The sequence below is a fragment of the Armigeres subalbatus genome, chromosome 3, assembly GCF_024139115.2.
Source record: "Armigeres subalbatus isolate Guangzhou_Male chromosome 3, GZ_Asu_2, whole genome shotgun sequence".
NCBI lineage: Eukaryota > Metazoa > Arthropoda > Insecta > Diptera > Culicidae > Armigeres > Armigeres subalbatus.
In genome coordinates, this window is record NC_085141.1 from 368,959,854 (window position 1) to 368,974,933 (window position 15,080).

The 15,080-nt window shown below is 38.5% G+C and overlaps 2 protein-coding genes across 2 annotated transcripts in view; one reads left to right on the top strand and one right to left on the bottom strand.

Annotated features, from left to right (window-relative positions):
* Nucleotides 1-1,350, top strand: part of LOC134226401 (delta-like protein B) — a 33,149-nt gene extending 31,799 nt beyond the window's left edge. The window contains exons 2-4 of the mRNA XM_062707161.1: nt 131-428; nt 488-679; nt 737-1,350. Coding sequence (XP_062563145.1) covers nt 131-428; nt 488-679; nt 737-1,251 — 1,005 coding nt within the window. The 3' untranslated portion in view covers nt 1,252-1,350. The remainder of the gene's footprint in view (nt 1-130; nt 429-487; nt 680-736) is intronic.
* Nucleotides 1,258-2,829, bottom strand: LOC134226402 (protein lethal(2)k10201). The gene is made up of 3 exons (XM_062707162.1): nt 2,584-2,829; nt 2,322-2,523; nt 1,258-1,709 (listed from the first exon to the last, which is right to left on the bottom strand). The coding sequence occupies exons 1-3, from the start codon at nt 2,763-2,765 to the stop codon at nt 1,353-1,355; spliced, it is 741 nt and encodes a 246-aa protein (XP_062563146.1). The 5' UTR covers nt 2,766-2,829; the 3' UTR covers nt 1,258-1,352.
* Nucleotides 2,830-15,080: the final 12,251 nt, after the last annotated feature.

Consider the following 15,080-nt stretch of genomic DNA (forward strand, 5'->3'; position numbering starts at 1 on the left):
TCGATTTTCCCTTACTTGAGTGGTTGACACAATACTCTTATTATTCGTTTTCGTATGGGTTTTGTGTCATGAATATATAAAATTTTATTCTTACAAATCATTCAGCAATTCTACTTACCTTTTCCTATAGGCCTGCGAAATACCCAACTCCCAGAACGAGTACTCGCACTACGTGTGCGACGACAATGGGGACGTCAAGTGCCTTCCGGGCTGGACCGGAGACCTTTGCGACGTGCCCATCTGCAAGAAGGGCTGCGACCCGATGAATGGCTACTGTAAACGACCGAACGAGTGCCGTTGCAAGCTTGGCTTCTACGGCGATAACTGCAACCGCTGTATTCCGCTGCCCGGTTGCCAGCACGGCGGCTGCCAGGTGTCGTTCGAGTGCGTCTGCCACAAGGGGTGGGACGGTATCTTCTGTTCGGAACGTGAGTATGATGGGAATCTTGGATGCGTGATACAGAAACTGTACTTTTGATCATTACAGCCATGTGCCGTGACGACTGTCACCCGTCTCGTGGATATTGCGAATCTCCCGGGGAGTGTCGCTGCCGGCTTGGATGGGCTGGCCCTACGTGCCGTGATTGTCAAGTCCTGCCAGGTTGCATGCACGGGACGTGTACCAAACCTCTGGAATGCAAGTGCCTACCCGGATGGACTGGAATTCTGTGCCAAACTCGTAGGTTCTACCTTATTTTGTAAAAAATCGAAGATTTTCATCCGTGTTCCATTTCAGCCATTTGTGCCAAGAACTGCAGCCGTGATCACGGGTATTGCAGACGTCCCGGAGAGTGCCGTTGCCGGGTGGGATGGATGGGTGAAGACTGTGGCAAATGTCACCCATATCCTGGATGCAAGAACGGTGATTGCCGCAGACCATGGGAATGCAACTGTAAACCAGGTTGGGGAGGAATGGTGTGTGACGAGGAGTTGAACTACTGTGAGAAAAATCCGAACACGTGTCAAAATGATGGCAAATGTACCTCTTTGATAAAGGACGATGGAAACTTCAAATGCGAGTGTCCGTCCGGGTACAAAGGCCGGAACTGCGAGATTTTACCGCCATCGATGATGACTTCTTCGTCGTCTACGACGACAATGGCCACGACGAGCACAGCGCAGTCGACTACTGACGAGCACGAGCAGATGACAAGCTTGAGACTACAGTTGGGGAATGTCACTACGCAGTATCCAGGTGAAGACTACCTGAACGAAGAATACAGCTCGGAAGATGTCGATAACGAAGCTTGAAACGCGTTCTGTTACAAATTCTGATAAAGCATTTATTTATTCATATTTATTTAACTTATTTATTATAACAAAATAAATTATTTATTAACAAATCAAAACTGTTATTCCGTAGGCAGACTTTCCAACAAATCAACCACCATTCGATTGCTTTCCAAAATATCAGATTTTTTAACAGTTTTCCCGGCTTTGAAGGATCGAACTTTCGAATGGCCGAAGTTGAAGTTTTTTGTATTTTTTGCCGCCGAAGTAGAAAAGCATTCGGCACTAGTTTCCATTTCCATATCCGCTGTGGTTGATGATTCCGAAAGTGAGGCCCTGAGCCGCGGAGGCATCTTATGAGCAGAAACACGCTGATCGAACCGGAAGTTGTGAGGAAACTTGTGCTGTTTGATGCAATGATCTCGTCGTTCTTCTGGGGTTTGGCTTTTGTGTTTACATTCTTCCAGAAAACATGAAAACTGTAAAATACAATTTTAAATGAGGAAATTTGCATTGGATGAAATTGATTTCAATGTCAGAGATTGAGGCGAACGAGAAACTCTACGAAGTGTATTTAGAATATCTCTTGATGGTACGCTTACGACATTGAAATTTTCAAAGAGATTTCCAATTCTTCTTTCTTATATTTTTTTAAATTCTGAATATTAGTTTTGGAGAAATTACACTTTTAAAAGAATTGAATTGAAATGTTTCATAGACAATCACAAATGGCATATGTCAAAATTTTAAGTTTGACAAATTTTTAACTTAAATTGGTTTGGTTTGCAAAAGGTTTCAACGTTTCAACTGTTGAAGGCTGTTCTAAAAAATGCATGAAAGGTGATGCACATGTTGTTGGATATTGGTTTATTTCATAAAATCTTTGATAAAACAACTCACAATAGGGATAATGAACAATAATAATTATTGTTCTAATAGCACTCCCACGCAAACCAACACTATGAATACGTCATAAATGAAGGCTTCGACTACTTGAAGTTCGAATCTTTGTTTACAAAAGCAGATAAGTCGTATTGAAAATTTGGTATTGTAATCCCTTTCCAAGAAATAACAATATCTCCGGTACTTACCATGGGGCGCTTTCCGGATTGAACCTGTGCAGCAAAATACGAATCGTGCATTTCCGACAAATGTAAATCCAACAGATGCGCATTGGGAAGCGTCTTTTTGCATTCTCCACACGAGTATCGATGCTGGGAGTTGTAGTGCGATTCATAGTCCTGCACGGACGCGGAACTGTACCGACAGTCCGGTACGTTGCACACGATTCTTCTGAAATTTATAACCATTTATAACCAAGCTTTTCGGATGTTTAGATCTATTGCAACTCACGATTCAGCCTGCAGCCCGTCGTTGTCTGCCTGTTGGGGCAGATCACTCAGCACGCCCAGTTTGACGAACTTTTTGAGGTAGAAATTTCCTTCCGTGAAAAATGGGTCATCTTTGGGACGGGAACCTGCTCCATACCGATCAAGCAGGGAAAGGACGACGTCCGCCGGTGTGAAATTCGCCATTCGATCAACTCGCGTTGTTTTCAAACAGTGCCAGGCAGCGAAAGCCGGTTTGTTTACATACCATCAATCATGCTGGAAGCTGGAATATATCGAAGCATGAGTTTATGTATGTGTGTGTGATGGCTTGACAGTATCAGAAAACATTCAATGACGAACAAGAGATGGCGCTGCTGTTGAGGTATTAGAGTAGTGAGCCGGCAATAACCAGTCTTGATTTTTTTGTCTTTGGTTAAAATAACAACAAAAAAGTAATTATCACTAATTCAATGGTTTAAAGTGTAATTTTTACCAAACATTTATTAACAAGATTATTCCAAGGGCAACACTTTTATAGTAGACGAGTTTCAGTGAGTTACGTGTGGTGAGCAGCAAGCCATGACTCGGCTCTTCTTGACAGATCTCGGCTCTTCTAAACAGTATTTAATGGTTTGAAAGGAATCACAAGCAAGGTGGCTCGCATTGTAAGAACCCCCTTCTGGAAGACTGCTCGAAAATGAAAATGGATGGGGACCGCTGAAAAATTTATTGTGGTTTGTAAAATCACAAAGCGCGTCTGGAAGAACAGATTGAACAGATTGAAAAGCAGGGGCCCGAGGATGCTTGATGATTTTCACCAGGTAGCTGGGAAGATTGTAGCGTTGTAGTTTGTACACCAGGCCACCATGCCATACATTGTCAAATGCAAGATCGAATGCCTTCTCGACATCGAGTATGGCCATGCCGAATGTTTTTGAGACAAGATTGTTCCGTCTGAGGACTTTGGTAACTCGAGTCATTTGATGTACAGTTGACCGACCGCGTCGGAAACCAAACTGTTTCTCGGGTAAGATGTTGAGATTTGGATAATCATGAGAGAAGGCTGATGGGACGATCCTTCCCAGGCTTCCGGATGGGGATGACTTTCGCTGACTTCCAGGACAATGGGAAGTAGCTGAGACACTGATTAAAGATCAGCGAGAGGCGTTCAAAGAACGGAGCACTCATGAGTTTGAGCTCGAGATTCAGGATGCTGTCGAAGCCTGAGGCCTTCATGTTCTTCGATGATTTGATATAGACCGTCAATTCACCAGCTGAGATCTCCAACTCCTCCGAGAAGTCGTTGGGAATCAAATGGATGGATGTTGTTAGCATGCTCGTTGACGGCTGCTTCGTGTGGACTGACGATGTTATGCCCAAGATTGTGTGAGCTGACAAAGTGACGACCTATTTCAGTGACCTTCTCTGCAGGAGTTATCAAGCGATCCTTAGAGCCATTATTGTCTAGTGGAATCAAAGATGGAATGAGCCGATGCTTGGATTTTAGTATTTTGATCATTTTCCAGAACGGCTTAGCATAATCTGGGAGAGTGCGGATCTTAATCGAGAAGTCGCTATTTTTGAGGTCCACCATTCTGGCCTTGATAATTTTTGTGATTCGAATGCAGCGTGCCTTAAGCTCAGGCAGTGCAGTACGCTGAAACTGCCTGCGAGTGACATTCCGCAATCGAATCAAATTTTTGGTAAGTGTATCCATGTTTAATGAGTTGTGAGTACCTGCCGAACCGTCGGGACATGCTGCTCTCTGGCCACCCACCGAGATTGCCTCCTCGATGGCGCACAGCTGGCGGTCGATACTTTCCGGCGTCTCCGGACGCACCTCGTAATCGATGGTGTTGTCGACGCACTGCTGGAACCGCTGCCAGTTCACTCGATGATAGTTTCGCCGGGTTAGCTCGTGCCGATTCACTGAAGTTCCAACTTCCGCCACCACCGGATAGTGGTCCGAGCTGAGCTCCTGGAAGACGACCGGCTGGGAGACGTGATCGTGCATGTTCGTGATGAAGATGTCGAGCGTTGCATGGGCCCCGGACCGTGTCAACCGGGTAGGGCTGTCAGGGCTCAGGATGGTGTAGTGGCCCTCTAGTTCGTCGTTGGACCAGACGACTCCGTTCCGGTTTGAGACGGTGTTTCCCCACGATTGGTGCTTTGCGTTCAGGTCTCCGGCGATGATGAACTGCCCCTGCCGCCGAGTGAGCTTGACTATATCCCTTCGTAGCTCGGCCGACGTGCCATCGTTGACTTTGGCTTGTGTGGGACAGTAAGCCACGATGAAAATGACGACTCCAACGGAGGCGGTGACATCCACTCCAACGGCTTCGATGAATTTGAGCTTGAAGTTCAGCAGCAGGCGGCAGGCGATGTTGCTTCGCAAAGCGATTGCCACTTCTCCCCCTCTGGAGCTTGTTCGATCGAACCTCACCAGTCTAAAACCCGGAATTGTTGCACTTACCTCGGGCTTCAGGTGGGTTTCGGTGATGAAAGCCGCGTCAATCTCCGTCTCTTGAAGGAAATCGTTGAGCTCGATGATTTTGCTCTTGAGCGAGGAAGCGTTCATATTTAACAGACCCAACCTAGTAGCCATTTTCAATGACAAAAAGGCCCAGAGTGTAGATCTGGTTGAACCGGGATTTGCAGCTTCGAAGCCGAGCCGCAAGTTGGCTGAATATTGGAGCCAGCTGCTCCGGGGTGTAGAGCGGAGCGAAATCCTCCGGGAGTAGAGGATGCTCTTCTTGATGTCGGCGGAATCCAGGAGGAAAGAGCGGTTGTACCAACGGTTACAAAACAATAAACAATAAACAATAAACAATAAACAATAAACAATAAACAATAAACAATAAACAATAAACAATAAACAATAAACAATAAACAATAAACAATAAACAATAAACAATAAACAATAAACAATAAACAATAAACAATAAACAATAAACAATAAACAATAAACAATAAACAATAAACAATAAACAATAAACAATAAACAATAAACAACAAACAACAAACAACAAACAATAAACAATAAACAATAAACAATAAACAATAAACAATAAACAATAAACAATAAACAATAAACAATAAACAATAAACAATAAACAATAAACAATAAACAATAAACAATAAACAATAAACAATAAACAATAAACAATAAACAATAAACAAACAATAAACAATAAACAATAAACAATAAACAATAAACAATAAACAATAAACAATAAACAATAAACAATAAACAATAAACAATAAACAATAAACAATAAACAATAAACAATAAACAATAAACAATAAACAATAAACAATAAACAATAAACAATAAACAATAAACAATAAACAATAAACAATAAACAATAAACAATAAACAATAAACAAACAATAAACAATAAACAATAAACAATAAACAATAAACAATAAACAATAAACAATAAACAATAAACAATAAACAATAAACAATAAACAAAAAACAAAAAACAAAAACCAAAAAACAAAAAACAAAAAACAAAAAACAAAAAACAAAAAACAAAAAACAATAAACAAAAAACAATAAACAATAAACAATAAACAATAAACAATAAACAATAAACAATAAACAATAAACAATAAACAATAAACAATAAACAATAAACAATAAACAATAAACAATAAACAATAAACAATAAACAATAAACAATAAACAATAAACAATAAACAATAAACAATAAACAATAAACAATAAACAATAAACAATAAACAATAAACAATAAACAATAAACAATAAACAATAAACAATAAACAATAAACAATAAACAATAAACAATAAACAATAAACAATAAACAATAAACAATAAACAATAAACAATAAACAATAAACAATAAACAATAAACAATAAACAATAAACAATAAACAATAAACAATAAACAATAAACAATAAACAATAAACAATAAACAATAAACAATAAACAATAAACAGTAAACAATAAACAATAAACAATAAACAATAAACAATAAACAATAAACAATAAACAATAAACAATAAACAATAAACAATACACCAAACAAACATTTTATTTTAAAATAAACGAGAAAGGGAAAAAAGCATCATCATCGCTAGGTGGATTATTTTGTTTTTTTGTTGAAATTTTTGTTTCATGTGCATAAATGGCATTCACATTGTATCACTCTATAACTTTCACTATCTCTATAACAACCACCAGCGTTTAGGACAAATAAATGTACCTTTCTTGATCAGTGAAATAAAAATTGAATCCAAAACAACAATTCATATTTCACCCCATATTACGGTAAGGGCATCGGCTTATAACTCTAAACGTCATTCCCTTTCGTTGTGCCGGTTGCCTAGCTTTCGGGCGTAGCACATTTGCTTTTTGCGATGTTTCAAATCGTAGAACCGTGTCGTTCGGAGGCAGTTTGGTGAAAACTGCTTCTTAGTCACGTTCAGATCCAGCACTGAGCCGTCTATTCTCTGTTCAATATTATTCTGTTCAGTGATTATCCTGAACTTATTATCAAGTGTCTCTTTGAATAGAAAGATTCTCGTCCGTATCCCAAGAAACTAGAATATTATTTAAAAATTCCTGCTGATTTCAAACTGAGCATGTCAAATTGCATTAAAAAATTTTCCTTTTATATGGAATTGCAACGCTTGAAGGACCCTTTTAGTTTGTGTAACGGATCATTGTTCTGAATACAAAGTATGGGAAAAAAGAGCAAATTTGCAAAAATGTCACGAAATGCCATGATATTTATGTCATTTGACAACGATTTGTGTTAACAATTTGATGGAATGTATTTTTACATCACTACCATTGTTAACAGCTTTTGTCTTCACAACTGAATTATGGTTCATATGGTGACATTTTTCTACATTTCAACACCCTGGAGACCTGGATTGATTGTGCATACAAATTTAAATCTATCTAAGGTCCTATTTCATGCGTCCACACTGAACGGGTAAACCATGTTGGAAACCCTCACCGATAACAGTGCTGTTCGCTGCTGGAGGCAAAACCGAAAGGCACACGTGTTCGGCAGAAAAAATAAAACTTCTTGTGGTGCTATTTAGTTGTTCTCTACTCTCCTGCCTTACATCCTTGCTTCCACAGATGCACTCCACCAACAGTAATTGTAATCATGCCAACAGATTAGGGTGGCTCAAAATATACTCATTGTACAATTGTGCACCTCAAGCATTGATCTTGGTCTCAGGTCTTATGTTTAAGGTGAATTCATCTTGTATCCAACTAGTTTGTGAATTAAAACAACAGGAACCCCAGTATCAATTCTACTCTACTCTACTAGATTATTGTATCTGTCATTAAGCAACACGACTTTTCCAAGATTCCCTTTTATGTCACACCCAAACGTAGGTCCATATGACTCGTTACCAGCCATCATCATAAGTACAGACATCCGAGGCGGTAGTTGACTTCATTCAATGCAGCTCAGAAAATGACACACTCAAAACAACTACCGAAAGCATAAGCAGCAGCCAGCATCGAAAAGAGGAGGAGGCCAAAAAGTAAAGAGATAGGGAATTGCGCGTGAGAACCAACGGCATGTGCAACGCTTTGGCCGGATCGGAACGGTTTCCCAATCCTTGGGTGACTGACGATGAGCTAAATGCTTTTTTGGCGCATATGTTGGTACCGTTCGTAAGAATAGGACCCCGAGGCTGAGCTGATTCATAGAGAATTAACCTTGGGCCCTTGGCGTCAATGAATGCGAACCTATAAAAGGTCGACACCGTCAGTCAGTAGTGGAAACGAGCAGAGGAAGTGCGAGCGAGGGTGGGTTCTTTTAGACACATGTGTTTCCTTTTGGTGGCCCAGGCAGGAGGGATTTTCATGGCTCCGGCATTGAGGCAATGGGAAAAGGAGTTGAACAATTCCAAAAGACCGATAGGAATTAGACAAACCGGTGTTCGGGTATGGATTTTCCCACACGAGTTCTCAGTCAGCATTAATTCGCTTGTTCTTTGTGCTGCGGGGAGTAGCCCACGTGTGCTTGCGCTTGCCAATCGAGTGTACCCAAAAGATAAAGAAACATTCCATGGAAAGAGAAACTGTCTGATATGCCTATAAATTACTAAGGAATGTGGGTTACTCATTGCAACATGTGTTATAATAACATAACTGAAATAGGCAATATATCTATAAATGCTTCATTAAATATGTTCGACATTTGAACCGTAAGGTGAGCAATGTTAAAACGTAGAAGTAAATACAGCATTATTGGCTCAAGTTTCAATCTAAAATTTGTCGATTACAAGTTGGGATTGTTCATGCATGTTGTCGTTCGAAATGGTTTTGATCAGGGTTGTTAATCGTTAATTTATCGTAATCGCCGATAAAGTTAATTGTGTTCAACGTTATCGGTTGCTACGATAAAGATGCATCAACTCAGTAATTATCGGAGTTCGATAATTCAACGTTAATTTAACGTAAGTTAACTCGATAATTTTGCAACAATGTGGTTACTAGATTACGAGAAAAAAAGTTATGTATAATTTTGACAGAAGCCGAGAATTATGTAAACTGATCTTCTCCAAAATTTCTCAATGATGACCCTCATTGTAGCAGGTTGACCAGAGATGATTTTGATTGAAACGGGAACGGCACGGAACGAATAAAAACCAAGTGTTCTGTCATTGGCTTGATGGACTATCAAGCACTACATAAGTGTTTGGAATATACAACGCGGATATTTGTGCTAACCAGACAGACTTGCTTTGAGATGGAGACATATCTATTGAGAACGCATGATGATTTTTTCTTAGACAATCTTCATCGGATAATCAAGAAGGTGTAGCTGGAATCGGAATACTTCGGGATTTAGAATTGGGTTTCAACTGCTAAAGAATAATACAGCGACTTGTAGTATTTCATGTCAGGCATAGGTACCAAGTGAAAATACCCTCCGTGATGAATTGAGCACGATTCGGTTAATCTACTCTCTGAGTCATAAAATAACTATAATTATGTTATACATGTAGGCTCTCCGGATCTCCAAAATAGATGTTTTGTGATTCAAACATAACAAATACGATTCTTTATTATGGAGAACCGCGACTATCTGTGAGATTGAATGAATGATCATAAGAATCTGTTTGATCAATTTGAACCCCAACTTAATTGCAAGATTTAAATGAGTTACCTAATATTTCAGGGCAATGCTAGAAAAGTATATTGCAAAATCAACTTGTAAATATTATATTTTTTACCTGCAGGACATATTACAGTTAACTCGATAATTATCGATAAATCAACGAAGACTCGATAACGATAACGATAAATCAACGCTCACTTTATCGTCAACGAAGCATCATCGTACATTCGTTATCGTTATCGAAGATGGCGTTAAATTAACGATAATAATTTATCGATTAACAACCCTGGTTTTGATCATTAAGTAATTTGAGTTCGATCATTTAGTAGGTTGTCAATAACTCGGCTTCAGAGGCTCAAAAGCTATTGTTTGGTGGAAATTTGGCGTGATAACCACTGGCGGAGTTAAGCTGGGGTACGACATTCCTCTGGGAAGGCCTTTGTAGATTTATTCGGAAATTTTTTAGGAGCTTCCATTTTTTCACTAACATCATACAATATTCCTTCTGACATATCTAAAGAAATTTTTGGGAGAGAATTTCAGAAAAAAAAGCTTCCAACAACATTCCTAAAGAAATTTCTGAAGGATTTTACCTAAATAGATATCCAAAATTATTCTTAAAACAATTTCCAACGGTATTTATCATCGATATTTCCAAAGAAATTTTCAAAGGAATTCCTAAAAGAATTTGCGAACAGAATTTCTTATTAAAATCCCGAATAAATTTCCGATATTCTTAAATTTTTTTCTTTGGAGTTCCTCTAAGGTTTTTTTTCGGAACTTCATCCAAAGATTTCTTCAGAAAATCCTCCGGAAGTTACTTCGGATCGTAGGTAAAATCAGAAATTCATTTGGAAATTCATTTTCATTTTCATTCTCATGATGTACAAGGGGGTCGCTGGGCCAAATCACAAGCATGGATTTTTAGTTCATACTTTCTATAATACATCGTACCTATTGTGACGAAAATAGGCATCGCAACCTCCTTACACATGCACACTTAAAATATATTACCGAACTCGGTTTAAATTGAACCGAGTTTTTATCTGCTGAACGCTCGGTTGCCTGTTCGGTTCAACAAGAAACAACCGAGCAATCGCTTAATTTGAAATTGATTCCAATCTGTCAAACTAACCGAACAGTCGGTTCTATACCAACATTTGTTTATTTAGGAATAACCGTACATCGGTTAATTGATTTCTACCGAAAGCTGTCAATTAAACCGAATAAACTGTATTTCGTATAGCGGAATTCGGTTTCTTAGCCCTTGGTTTTTACTTTAATCGTATCTGAATCAGAATTCAAAGGCTCGATACTGCCTTTCTCGCATTTAGCCAGGACACCAACCTTATATGGTGAATATAGTTCGATGTACCATTTTCTTTATAACTTTTAAACGCAATGGTCGATCGTTTTAAAATTCAATAGTGATCAACTAGCCTTTGCCCCCTGTCGAATGGAACTTGTTGCGAGGAAATCGGTTAAGGATTACTGTATGAAAATTTGTCTAATGTTTTTCTAAGCTTTTGTGCACACACACACACACATACAAACGGACAAACAGACATTTGTTCGGCTCGTCGAGTTGAGTCGAATGGTATATAACACTATGGGTCTCCGAAGCTTCTATAAAAAGTTCGTTTTCGGAGTGAAATGATAGCCTTTCGGTACAACTTTGTTGTACGAGAAAGGCAAAAAAATAATTCGTTATAATAGGAAACAGATATTAATATATTAATACTTTTTACTCACTCTGAATTTTGATAAATAATTTTCGCCAGCATATGTCAACGTCCAGGACATTGATAACGATTGCAGCCTTCTCTTGACTTTGCATACCATTTTTTGGTTGGTTTTGATGACGTTTAAATAACTTGAAGCGATGTTCGGTTTGTTTTACCGAGTAATTTCGGTTGTCAGGTACCGAACTTGTAAACATTTAGGCTTAACCGTATGTTTCGGTTTAAAATTTGTTCTCTTCTGTCAAAAGATATTTAATGAACCGAATGTTCGGTTTTTATTCAAAATATTTTGAAGAAAACGAACGACTAATCGGTTCATTGTTTTCAACCGATCGGGTTCGGTAAAAAATTCAACCGAGTTCGGTATTATAATTTAAGTGTGTGGGTATTTCGTTTTCGGTTTTGCGTGATACACGGGAGGGTATCATAGCCTCGAGTAAAAGCATAAACTGGAAAATTCATTGATACAGTCAAACCTCCATGAGTCGATATTGAAGGGACCATCGACTCATGGAAATATCGAGATAAGGAGTAGCAAATCTTCGGGAAACTGTTTGAAGGGACCATCACAGTAACCCAGAAAACATTTTTTAATATGGCATAATTTGCTTCCATGAGTCGATATCGAGTCATAGAACATCGACTCATGGAGGTTCAACTGTAATGACCCGAAGTGCTGTTTAAAGAGATGTTAAAATATTGTATAGTACCATAAGAATTTACCTTAGTTATTGCCGATTTCACCAATTGGGTACTAAAATGAAGGATTGATATTCGATTTTCTTTCAGGGAACGACGAAGCTAATCATCCTAAATGCTTCAGGTTTTCCTTTGACTCAAACATCGAAAGGAACATTGTTTAATTTGAAATTTAAAAATAGGTGAAAAATGCTTCCTCGACATTTTCAGTCTTGTTTGACGTACGGAATAATATGATTCAATCGCACTAACAAAACACCGCAGGGCACTTGACTCAACCTTTGACAGTTAATATATGGGCCTGACGTTTTGGGATGATGGTTGATTCGTTCTGAAATGTTGCACAGGCCAAAATTTGCCTCAAAATGTATTAAACACAAAAATATTATTTATACTGATTTAGAATTTTACCAGAATTTTTATAACATCGGTTCAAGTATTCTTGACCGATGCACTATCGTTTGCAACCATAAACGAGGTAGGGCTTTAGGACCCAATTTGAAAAGTTATGTGTAGATTGTGATTTGCCCGCTTCTTTTTCTCACACTCACTCTCATTTCGGGTTGATCAATTTTTGTTACTGAAATTTACCCAATTATAACCCATTACTCGTTAGTCACATGTATGCGTGTACACTAAATCGATAGACCTGTGCAGGAGTTCATCAAATTCACTCACCCGATGGATTTTGACATTTGAGCGGGTCGTCTCCTCGAACAAAAGTTCATTTTGCGTTCATTATGCGACCCGCTCAAATGTCATAATTTCTTGGGGGAGTTCATTTTGCGTAAGTCTATTCCCGCCATGATTTGACGTCTGTTTGTTTTCAGATTGAGCACTCACACAAAAACATTAGACACGGAAAATCAAACTTTTTTGAGTGTATTGAGTGTGAGAAAAAGATAACTGTGAGAAAAAAATCTTGCAAAACTCTTATAAAGTGCAAAAAGCGCAATATGATGACATGATTTGATATGATGGTTAATTTTTTACATGTATGATTACGTATGTTGTGGGTTCTTAGTTTAGTAATTGACTTGTATTTTTTAAGATTTTCATGGTTTTCAGACTCTAGATAACCCTTCAAATCTGATATTTTTGTAAGAAATAATGTTAGAAAATGCTTGGGGATATTATTTCAATACCAAATTCTCCAAACTAACCATACAGCTCGTCCACGCAAACCAACAACATCAAACACGCACGTGAGGGTCTCTGCTACCCGTTGATAGTGCTGGTCCGCGTGGGAGCGCCACAAGACTCCCCAAATCGCACCACAGAGTCCCCGCCCACAAAAGCAGACAAGTCTCTCCGAAAAGTTGGCACTGAATTCAACTTTGCCGTGTTCAAACGAATGTTGCCTTAATTGACTCCCCCATCCCGGGCACAGATTCTTTCCGAAGGACACTCAATATAAGTTCCCCCGGGAAGCCAAGCACCAGAGACTGAGGAAAATCAGATAATCAGGCGTCTGTTATTTAAGCAGAGAAGATGTTATGGGTGATATTCTCAATACGGCCGTTCAGAATGGTTCAGCGGATGCGAATTATGGATCATTATTAGGTCTTGTAATTTTAAGGGCGTACGGGTTGATCGCAGTGTGCGTTGACGGCAAGTTGTAAAATTTTCGCAATTGTCATTTTCGTCAATTTTTCTGTTTCGGATAATTTTCAGCTAATAGTTAATTGCCGTTTAAGAGAATATTTTCTATTCTATATTCTTGTTGAGAAGTTAGTGATGTTTCTTGCGGATTTCTGTGACCCCGTTTATAGAACTGTTGTAGCGGATTGTGAAGGAAGCAGATAGAAGGATCAAAAAATAAGCTGTTTCAATCCTGTTTCAGGCAAATATAAAAAGGTGAAAAAGCACAAGTGTGATGCAAGGTTTAAACCGAGATCAAATGGAGCCCTGTGTACCTGAAAGCAGAGTTCAAAGGATTTGGCGTCATCTTGAGCTAAGTGGAATATTGTTTTGATTATTTTTGTGGGTAGTGTGTTGTGTAAAATGTAATTTAAGCACTTTCAATTTTTTAATTGCATATTTATTATTTGTATTTGTCCACTTTTGCTCCTTTCTTGGAATCAAAATTATCTTTAAATAAACTTTTAGTGGTCATAATTATCTATTAACCTTTGTTTATAAAATCAAGGGCAGAATAACTAAACGTGCATATTCAAAAGTCAATTCATTTCAACGAAATCTTCATAAGTCGATATTCACATTACTCCACATTGGTTACCGTAAAGCAGATCCTGTCAAACAAAATCATAATTCTGAGTTACCGCGTTGAAACTTTTATCGCCCCTTCACCTGCAGATTTTTCTTCAAATTTCAGGAAAAAATGAATAAAATAATGCAGCACCTGATAAGAAACCTTACATCAGGAATGTCACTGTCATAAGACGAGTTTGGCACAGTTCCATTTAGTTTCACTCACTCAACCGTGGGGTCATCTTCGGTGCCTCGTACTTGACTCGACTTTTCGAGTCAAGTGCGAGGCGCTGGGGACGACCTTGCGGTTGGTGTCGAAATTCGTCATAATTCATTATACTTAATATTTTTAGTTAATTTTTCATATATCTATTTTTTTGCTTCATGGGAAGATCCATTAATTACGTAACGCAAAAATTGGCCATTTTCACCCCCTCCCCCTATGTCATGTGCTTTGTGAAATGCAACATATTTGTACAACGCAAAAGGAAGTACCATTTATATTACTATGTGTGATATATGTTTAGGTAGATCAGCGCGTGATGAATAATTTCGGGTGGTGGTGCATTTAGGCCGTTTACATCGCAGAGCTATTGAATTTTATATCAAAAATCGCGAAAATACTTCAAATTAAACTTTATAAAATGTTTAGTATAATTATCTTCAAAATGCATGGTTGATTTTTGTATTCGATGAACCTAGAGGAATCGTTTTGCTCACTGAGCAGAAAGTACAAATTTGGTAAAT